The following is a 10,734-nucleotide window of genomic DNA, read 5'->3' on the forward strand; positions in this document are numbered from 1 at the left end:
ATATAAGTAAGACAAAGGAGCATAAAAAGTATAAATCTTAGTTAAAGTATCTTTTGAAGTGCAGTGTGACAATTTTAATATATTTGAAAATTATAACCAAAGTTGATAATGTCGATAGCATAACTTTGATATTTTTATTCATAAAATGAAGATCAATTAATTTATAAAATATAATAATCTTAGTAAAAATAAAGAAAGACATTTTGTGAAAAGTTATGCTGATTTTCTAGGTATACAATAGTATTTTCTACCATTTACTCAAATATTTCGTTTAAAAAATTTATGTAACAAAATAAAAATATATATCCAATAAATACTATAAATAGATATAATTTATTTCAACATCCAAAGCTATTATACTTTTAGATCAACAAATTTTAAAAATACTTTCGAAATGACATTTAACACTTGCACGCAAGCATATATGATTCAGTAGTATTTATATGATTTTTAAAAATTAATATTTGAAACTAGTATATATATCTAAAAAAAATAAAAAAAAAAAGACAAACGAATGAGTAATTTGTAGGGCCCGGTTAATTAACCAACAGGTGAAAGTGGTTTGGCAAAAAGCAAATTCGAGAAGCTTCACTTCTATGCATAAAAGAAGTGTACTTTTTGGGGATTCAGACAAGTAGAAGCAAACAAGTATGAGAAGCTCTCTCCCTCTCTCTCAAAGGTGAATTCTTTCATCTGCCTTACCTCTAACGTGTAAATTGTAATTATAGTTTGTCTGGGTTTGCCACTATACACTGATTTTTTAACTTTCGTGGATTTTCTTCTCTGTTTGTTTTTCTTTTCTTGAACAGTGAGCATGGCGAAGTTATTTGGAGGAAAAGACCCTTTTAATGATCCATTTTTCACTGAGCCATTTGGTGGTTTGTTTGGCTGGAACGACCCATATGATGGACAACAAGGCTCTCGGAAGCAAATCACCATTGAAGAGCTAAATCCTGAAGGTGATGGTGATCACACTCAGGAAAGTTCTGAACCAAGAAAAGACTTGGTTGTTAAAAACAAGAAACCAAGTAAAAAATCCAACGGTTAGTCCTCTTCTTTAACTTAGGGGTCGTTTCGTTGGTTGTATAGCATAATTAATCACAAAATAATGTAATAATATAGTGTTTGGTTGGTGGCACAAGGATATAATATGATAGCCGCATAAGTGATAACTAATGCAGCATTTCGTTGTAATATCCCGCATTAAGTTGAGCGGAAAGTTTTGTAGTATTATCTTATGCGTGATATAATGTGGAACAACAATTTAGTGTTCAATTAGCTTAGCTGATTATTGTTTATGCATATATTCCAACTTTTTTGTAAACATGGAATTTTGTGAATTTTACTTTATAGGGAGCCACAGTTTCAGCTACCGCAGAGTTGCTTATGGTGGTTTAAATGGCATGTACTACACTTGCTCGGAAGGCAGAATGTCTGGCCCTGATGGGGTGAGTAGTATAGTATTGGGATCAGAGCAATTGCTACTCTTGCTTCTTGAGTAATTGTTAGTACATTGTTTAAACAAAATTGCTAGTATGTTTTTTGTTTTCTGCATAGGTGGTTCTAGCAGAGATGAAAGAAGAAGATAAGACGATTGGTGAGTCCCTGCATACCATTTCCAAAGGGATCCACAACAAGGTATTTCTCTTGTAAATAGATGTATGGCTGAGGGGCACAGTTCATTGGTCCTTTTTAACTTTTTAGGTTCTTTCAAATGTAAACCTGTTCCGAGATTGAAATGCTTTCTTTAGGTGTTTGTCAGGTCACTGAAATTTCCTGAGTGCCTTGTTTGTCATCACTCGGGAGTAAATTAAAATTGAGTAAAAGCTTGCATTGTTGTCCTGATTATGTCCGTGAGCTTTGCAGGGCCATTCTGTCATAAAAAAGCATGGTTCCGATGGACGAGAGGACACACTGCAGACTTTGCACAACCTTAATGAAGGTATTTTCATTTCAACAACATGATAAACGCCATGCCTTCTGCATTCCAGTAGATCTAATTAATGGTATTTGATTTACATTTAGATGAGCTTGGCGACTTCGAACAAAATTGGAAAGCTAATGCTGATAAGCATTTGCCTGGATGGGATAAAGGTTTCAGCTTGCTGGAGAATCAAGGTAGATTGCTTGAATATGGCACCTTGAGTCCGTGTCATTTATGACTTGACACGTGAGAATCCAAGAATGATTGAAAGATTATTACTTTTTGCTGTTTCGGTCCAGTTAACATGTTTTTCAAGTTAACCTAATTGTTCAGCATTTCACCAGATAAGAGTGCTGAACGATGTTGCAGCCAATGGACTATCTAGTTAGCTATAATCATATTTCTGTGCATAGGCAGTTCATATTCTATGCACAGTTCAGCAGAAACTAATAAACTTCTTCGAAGAAGGTGAGGTAGGGCCGGTTTAGGATGACCTTTTAGAGAATGCACAGTACAAAAATTGGTACTCTGGTTAAGACCATATGAATTCTTTGTGTCCTAGCAAATACAGGCAGATCTGTTTGTTTAATAGATCACTGCTTATGAAGCATAAGATAACAAATAGGTGAAAGGAAATGAGTCCCCAAATCAGTTTGATTGATCGAACTACTTTTAAGCTCTGATTGGGTAAATTGACACAATGTACTTACCATAAACGATTGATTAAACACAGCTTAGGAGCAGAAGAAGACAAATGGGTGAAAGGATATGAGTCCTCGAGCGCCTTAGCTATATTGGCTGATCCATAGTCCATATATTGGACTCTGATAGGGTAAAATGACAGCATTTTGTTAACTGTAATAGATCAAAGTCACTTGAGATCAGTGCTTAACACAAATATCTCTAGCACAAAAGCCGACACATACCTATGGTTAAAGCTTTGCATTTTCATGTCTAAAACAGCTCCATCAATGGCCAGAGTGTTTATAACATATGAAGATTGCTGCATCTTAGCGTATTCTTGTCAGGGACTATGTTATATTTGATTGCGTTATTGTACATCCAAATTAAGTCTCAAGAAGCAGAAATAAGGCTGACGTGCTTGTCACCTTCCATGATGCTTCCGAATACTGTTGATGCATATAAAATAAATAACAACTCAGTAAGCTTTGCTTGCATTGGTTCTCTGCTTTATTTCCCATTGACTCTAGTTTCAATGATGAAATTAAGAAGCTCTCTACCAAAGAGATAATCCAATGAAGGAGTGTGGTTGATGTCACGTACTTGCTTATTCAAGTGTGGTGTCTGTGAAAACACTGAATTGCATAGGTCTGCAATGAGGACTCCGGTGAATTAAACGAGATCTTGACTAGTAATTGCTGAAGTGGTGTGAGAATATAAGCTCTCCGCTCTTGCAGTCTTGCATGCGCTTCTTGAACCAAGTTTTGAATCAAATGAATTCATTGATCCAGTGACTAACAGGGTGCACAGAAATCTTTGCAATCTGTGCACCCGAGAAAGTATCCTAAGATTATGACGTGTGTTAAACCACCTTTCGATGAGGCTTTTTTCCTTCTTGAATCCCTTTTGGATGTTTCAGATAAGAAACATTAAATCAACTATAAGAGTTGAAGATTAATGATTAGTCTAAACTTTCTCTGCATGAACGAACCTATCAAAACAAAAAGTGTATACTTTACTGAGAACAGAACTATCTAGCCACTAAAGTTCAGTGCAAGAAGACCATATTTAACATAAAGGAAATGTTATATAGCTGGGCCGGTTTCCGTAGAAGAAGAAAACAAAAGGCGTGGAAGTTCGCCCCGTTAGCTCTCATGTGGATAGTTTGGGGGGAGAGAAATAGGAGAGCTTTTGATGGGATTGAGTCTCCTTTTTCACATTTTAAGAATAGTCTTTTATCTTTGATCGCTTTTTGGTGCACTCATATAGCCCCTACTTGTATAGAAGACTGGGCGTCTTTTGTAGAGAACCATGTTCTGATGTAAATTCTCTACTTTTTGGTATACTTCCTGTATACGGGAGTTCTCTCCCTTTTGATTAATACAATTTACCTTATCAAAAAAAAAATATTTAACATGAAAGTTCCAAATCAAAATCAAGATCGTTACTTTGTGATTGAACTAAGAATTCTATAGTCATGAAGTTATACCATTTGCTAAGACTTGTAGATCTTAAATGCAGTTAAGATAATTATATAACTCCCATGTTTGCTGTAGTCTTAGGATTTGAACATGGACATTTTGTTTTACTTCTGGGCATCCTGTAAAGAGTATTATGCTTGTGCTGTATGGTTTTCGTCCCAGAAGTCAGGAATATATGTTATAATATAATGTACTCTACAAAGTCGACACAAGAAGGCTACTGTTTATGGAGGACAAAAATGTCTTCTGCAAACCAGTGTCAACTTTGCACTGATATGTTGCACAAGTAGTTTTGACAGTTATTCAACATGTGTAGGATCCATTAGCAGCTTGTGGGATGAGTTTGCAAATTGGAGGGGTTTGGGTGGTTGGTCACTTCCAGCTCTGGAGTACTATGGAAATGCAGGACCGGTGGAACAAACCGGTGTATCAGGGGAAGATTCTTCTAGGAGAGCCAGAAGAAGAGTCCCAGTGGAATAGATGAGGCGAGGCTTCTCCGAAGGAAGAAATTGATGGTACCTCATATAATATCCTATCAGTGTAATTACATGTTTTAATTTTTCCTGTTGTTGCAGCTTAGTAGTATCTCTTGTCATCTCGTGTTGAGCATGTACCTGTGTGCTTTGGGTTAAAGACTAAATTTTGTTAGAACTCAACAGACTCTTTCCAGTGAGCATCTGTCTGTATGAGATTGTGTATCAAAGTCAAGCTTCTATTGACGTTTGAGTTTGATTTTGGGTTTGGTTTTTAGTAAACAATTATACCTTTCTCAGTAAGGTGCTTTTGGAAAACAAGTAGTGTTGCTTTAGGTGTTTGCGTTTGGGGTGGGAATAAACACATTAAACATCTCTATTAGCTCCTGAAATACGTTTCTGTTTGTTAATCACTTCAAGAAACAAAGTGGTAGAAGTAATGAACTATTACTTGCTTTATTTACATGGTGGACTCTTAGCATTAATTACTTGAGACAATGTCAAACACCAGCCGTGTTTTAAAAAAGGCAATGAACAACTCCCACATCGATGTTGAAGAATAATATTCACGGATTTATAAGAACTTATGAGATAACAATGCATGCCGAGCTCAGTAACGTGGGCTTGTAACTCAAGTGGGGGCATCAATGTGGTGGAATGTTGGGCTCTTCCAGAAGGTTGGTCTTGGTGGTCTCTATGCTGGCCTGCCCTATCCAAGCACAGAGCTGGGTCACGTGGCCCAAACGAAGGTAACGAAGGTATGGGCCACTTGACTCCTAAAGTGGGGTGGACTGCGTGAGGCTGGTTTCACAGAGCAACGAATAGCTCCCGCTTTGTGCAGTGGAAGGATAATGGGCCGGTGCTTTCCAAGTCCAGCAACGCCTGATGGGTTGCTCCAATTAAACCTCCATTTTTTGCCCATCTGGTTTAAATGGGACTTGGCCCAGTGTAATTACTTTTTCGCCAAAAACANGGTAAAAAATTCCGCTACGGGGCGCTCTATTTGGTGCCCCCATTTAACCGTATACCCATTTTTTTTTTTTAAAACGTTTAAACTTGTACCCACTTTTTAAAACTAATTTCAGNTTATATTTTTCTACCATTTACTCAAATATTTCGTTTAAAAAATTTATGTAACAAAATAAAAATATATATCCAATAAATACTATAAATAGATATAATTTAATTCAACATCCAAAGCTATTATACTTTTAGATCAACAAATTTTAAAAATACTTTCGAAATGACATTTAACACTTGCACGCAAGCATATATGATTCAGTAGTATTTATATGATTTTTAAAAATTAATATTTATTAAAATGGGTTACACGTCACAAAGCGCGAACCCTGAAACTAGTGTATATATCTAAAAAAAAAAAAAAAAAAAGACAAACGAATGAGTAATTTGTAGGGCCCGGTTAATTAACCAACAGGTGAAAGTGGTTTGGCAAAAAGCAAATTCGAGAAGCTTCACTTCTATGCATAAAAGAAGTGTACTTTTTGGGGATTCAGACAAGTAGAAGCAAACAAGTATGAGAAGCTCTCTCCCTCTCTCTCAAAGGTGAATTCTTTCATCTGCCTTACCTCTAACGTGTAAATTGTAATTATAGTTTGTCTGGGTTTGCCACTATACGCTGATTTTTTAACTTTCGTGGATTTTCTTCTCTGTTTGTTTTTCTTTTCTTGAACAGTGAGCATGGCGAAGTTATTTGGAGGAAAAGACCCTTTTAATGATCCATTTTTCACTGAGCCATTTGGTGGTTTGTTTGGCTGGAACGACCCATATGATGGACAACAAGGCTCTCGGAAGCAAATCACCATTGAAGAGCTAAATCCTGAAGGTGATGGTGATCACACTCAGGAAAGTTCTGAACCAAGAAAAGACTTGGTTGTTAAAAACAAGAAACCAAGTAAAAAATCCAACGGTTAGTCCTCTTCTTTAACTTAGGGGTCGTTTCGTTGGTTGTATAGCATAATTAATCACAAAATAATGTAATAATATAGTGTTTGGTTGGTGGCACAAGGATATAATATGATAGCCGCATAAGTGATAACTAATGCAGCATTTCGTTGTAATATCCCGCATTAAGTTGAGCGGAAAGTTTTGTAGTATTATCTTATGCGTGATATAATGTGGAACAACAATTTAGTGTTCAATTAGCTTAGCTGATTATTGTTTATGCATATATTCCAACTTTTTTGTAAACATGGAATTTTGTGAATTTTACTTTATAGGGAGCCACAGTTTCAGCTACCGCAGAGTTGCTTATGGTGGTTTAAATGGCATGTACTACACTTGCTCGGAAGGCAGAATGTCTGGCCCTGATGGGGTGAGTAGTATAGTATTGGGATCAGAGCAATTGCTACTCTTGCTTCTTGAGTAATTGTTAGTACATTGTTTAAACAAAATTGCTAGTATGTTTTTTGTTTTCTGCATAGGTGGTTCTAGCAGAGATGAAAGAAGAAGATAAGACGATTGGTGAGTCCCTGCATACCATTTCCAAAGGGATCCACAACAAGGTATTTCTCTTGTAAATAGATGTATGGCTGAGGGGCACAGTTCATTGGTCCTTTTTAACTTTTTAGGTTCTTTCAAATGTAAACCTGTTCCGAGATTGAAATGCTTTCTTTAGGTGTTTGTCAGGTCACTGAAATTTCCTGAGTGCCTTGTTTGTCATCACTCGGGAGTAAATTAAAATTGAGTAAAAGCTTGCATTGTTGTCCTGATTATGTCCGTGAGCTTTGCAGGGCCATTCTGTCACAAAAAAGCATGGTTCCGATGGACGAGAGGACACACTGCAGACTTTGCACAACCTTAATGAAGGTATTTTCATTTCAACAACATGATAAACGCCATGCCTTCTGCATTCCAGTAGATCTAATTAATGGTATTTGATTTACATTTAGATGAGCTTGGCGACTTCGAACAAAATTGGAAAGCTAATGCTGATAAGCATTTGCCTGGATGGGATAAAGGTTTCAGCTTGCTGGAGAATCAAGGTAGATTGCTTGAATATGGCACCTTGAGTCCGCGTCATTTATGACTTGACACGTGAGAATGCAAGAATGATTGAAAGATTATTACTTTTTGCTGTTTCGGTCCAGTTAACATGTTTTTCAAGTTAACCTAATTGTTCAGCATTTCACCAGATAAGAGTGCTGAACGATGTTGCAGCCAATGGACTATCTAGTTAGCTATAATCATATTTCTGTGCATAGGCAGTTCATATTCTATGCACAGTTCAGCAGAAACTAATAAACTTCTTCGAAGAAGGTGAGGTAGGGCCGGTTTAGGATGACCTTTTAGAGAATGCACAGTACAAAAATTGGTACTCTGGTTAAGACCATATGAATTCTTTGTGTCCTAGCAAATACAGGCAGATCTGTTTGTTTAATAGATCACTGCTTATGAAGCATAAGATAACAAATAGGTGAAAGGAAATGAGTCCCCAAATCAGTTTGATTGATCGAACTACTTTTAAGCTCTGATTGGGTAAATTGACACAATGTACTTACCATAAACGATTGATTAAACACAGCTTAGGAGCAGAAGAAGACAAATGGGTGAAAGGATATGAGTCCTCGAGCGGCTTAGCTATATTGGCTGATCCATAGTCCATATATTGGACTCTGATAGGGTAAAATGACAGCATTTTGTTAACTGTAATAGATCAAAGTCACTTGAGATCAGTGCTTAACACAAATATCTCTAGCACAAAAGCCGACACATACCTATGGTTAAAGCTTTGCATTTTCATGTCTAAAACAGCTCCATCAATGGCCAGAGTGTTTATAACATATGAAGATTGCTGCATCTTAGCGTATTCTTGTCAGGGACTATGTTATATTTGATTGCGTTATTGTACATCCAAATTAAGTATCAAGAAGCAGAAATAAGGCTGACGTGCTTGTCACCTTCCATGATGCTTCCGAATACTGTTGATGCATATAAAATAAATTAACAACTCAGTAAGCTTTGCTTGCATTGGTTCTCTGCTTTATTTCCCATTGACTCTAGTTTCAATGATGAAGTTAAGAAGCTCTCTACCAAAGAGATAATCCAATGAAGGAGTGTGGTTGATGTCACGTACTTGCTTATTCAAGTGTGGTGTCTGTGAAAACACTGAATTGCATAGGTCTGCAATGAGGACTCCGGTGAATTAAACGAGATCTTGACTAGTAATTGCTGAAGTGGTGTGAGAATATAAGCTCTCCGCTCTTGCAGTCTTGCATGCGCTTCTTGAACCAAGTTTTGAATCAAATGAATTCATTGATCCAGTGACTAACAGGGTGCACAGAAATCTTTGCAATCTGTGCACCCGAGAAAGTATCCTAAGATTATGACGTGTGTTAAACCACCTTTCGATGAGGCTTTTTTCCTTATTGAATCCCTTTTGGATGTTTCAGATAAGAAACATTAAATCAACTATAAGAGTTGAAGATTAATGATTAGTCTAAACTTTCTCTGCATGAACGAACCTATCAAAACAAAAAGTGTATACTTTACTGAGAACAGAACTATCTAGCCACTAAAGTTCAGTGCAAGAAGACCATATTTAACATAAAGGAAATGTTATATAGCTGGGCCGGTTTCCGTAGAAGAAGAAAACAAAAGGCGTGGAAGTTCGCCCCGTTAGCTCTCATGTGGATAGTTTGGGGGGAGAGAAATAGGAGAGCTTTTGATGGGATTGAGTCTCCTTTTTCACATTTTAAGAATACTCTTTTATCTTTGATCGCTTTTTGGTGCACTCATATAGCCCCTACTTGTATAGAAGACTGGGCGTCTTTTGTAGAGAACCATGTTCTGATGTAAATTCTCTACTTTTTGTTATACTTCCTGTATACGGGAGTTCTCTCCCTTTTGATTAACCTTATCAAAAAAAAAAGACCATATTTAACATGAAAGTTCCAAATCAAAATCAAGATCGTTACTTTGTGATTGAACTAAGAATTCTATAGTCATGAAGTTATACCATTTGCTAAGACTTGTAGATCTTAAATGCAGTTAAGATAATTATATAACTCCCATGTTTGCTGTAGTCATAGGATTTGAACATGGACATTTTGTTTTACTTCTGGGCATCCTGTAAAGAGTATTATGCTTGTGCTGTATGGTTTTCGTCCCAGAAGTCAGGAATATATGTTATAATATAATGTACTCTACAAAGTCGACACAAGAAGGCTACTGTTTATGGAGGACAAAAATGTCTTCTGCAAACCAGTGTCAACTTTGCACTGATATGTTGCACAAGTAGTTTTGACAGTTATTCAACATGTGTAGGATCCATTAGCAGCTTGTGGGATGAGTTTGCAAATTGGAGGGGTTTGGGTGGTTGGTCACTTCCAGCTCTGGAGTACTATGGAAATGCAGGACCGGTGGAACAAACCGGTGTATCAGGGGAAGATTCTTCTAGGAGAGCCAGAAGAAGAGTCCCAGTGGAATAGATGAGGCGAGGCTTCTCCGAAGGAAGAAATTGATGGTACCTCATATAATATCCTATCAGTGTAATTACATGTTTTAATTTTTCCTGTTGTTGCAGCTTAGTAGTATCTCTTGTCATCTCGTGTTGAGCATGTACCTGTGTGCTTTGGGTTAAAGACTAAATTTTGTTAGAACTCAAGAGACTCTTTCCAGTGAGCATCTGTCTGTATGAGATTGTGTATCAAAGTCAAGCTTCTATTGACGTTTGAGTTTGATTTTGGGTTTGGTTTTTAGTAAACAATTATACCTTTCTCAGTAAGGTGCTTTTGGAAAACAAGTAGTGTTGCTTTAGGTGTTTGCGTTTGGGGTGGAAATAAACACATTAAACATCTCTATTAGCTCCTGAAATACGTTTCTGTTTGTTAATCACTTCAAGAAACAAAGTGGTAGAAGTAATGAACTATTACTTGCTTTATTTACATGGTGGACTCTTAGCATTAATTACTTGAGACAATGTCAAACACCAGCCGTGTTTTAAAAAAGGCAATGAACAACTCCCACATCGATGTTGAAGAATAATATTCACGGATTTATAAGAACTTATGAGATAACAATGCATGCCGAGCTCAGTAACGTGGGCTTGTAACTCAAGTGGGGGCATCAATGTGGTGGAATGTTGGGCTCTTCCAGAAGGTTGGTCTTGGTGGTCTCTATGCTGGCCTGCCCTATCCAAGCACAGAGCTGGGTCACG

General features: G+C 37.0%; 2 protein-coding genes across 2 annotated transcripts; both read left to right on the forward strand.

Annotated features, from left to right (window-relative positions):
• On the forward strand, nucleotides 579–4,847 carry LOC109226913. The gene is made up of 7 exons (XM_019391829.1): nucleotides 579–679; nucleotides 810–1,043; nucleotides 1,354–1,448; nucleotides 1,558–1,638; nucleotides 1,867–1,942; nucleotides 2,026–2,118; nucleotides 4,403–4,847. The coding sequence occupies exons 2-7, from the start codon at nucleotides 815–817 to the stop codon at nucleotides 4,564–4,566; spliced, it is 738 nt and encodes a 245-aa protein (XP_019247374.1). The 5' UTR covers nucleotides 579–679; nucleotides 810–814; the 3' UTR covers nucleotides 4,567–4,847.
• Nucleotides 6,022–10,287, forward strand: LOC109226914. The gene is made up of 7 exons (XM_019391831.1): nucleotides 6,022–6,122; nucleotides 6,253–6,486; nucleotides 6,797–6,891; nucleotides 7,001–7,081; nucleotides 7,310–7,385; nucleotides 7,469–7,561; nucleotides 9,843–10,287. Exons 2-7 carry the CDS (start codon nucleotides 6,258–6,260, stop codon nucleotides 10,004–10,006), a joined length of 738 nt encoding a protein of 245 aa, XP_019247376.1. The 5' UTR covers nucleotides 6,022–6,122; nucleotides 6,253–6,257; the 3' UTR covers nucleotides 10,007–10,287.

Source organism: Nicotiana attenuata, chromosome 6 (genome assembly GCF_001879085.1).
Source record: "Nicotiana attenuata strain UT chromosome 6, NIATTr2, whole genome shotgun sequence".
In the NCBI taxonomy this organism is placed as follows: Eukaryota; Viridiplantae; Streptophyta; class Magnoliopsida; order Solanales; family Solanaceae; genus Nicotiana; species Nicotiana attenuata.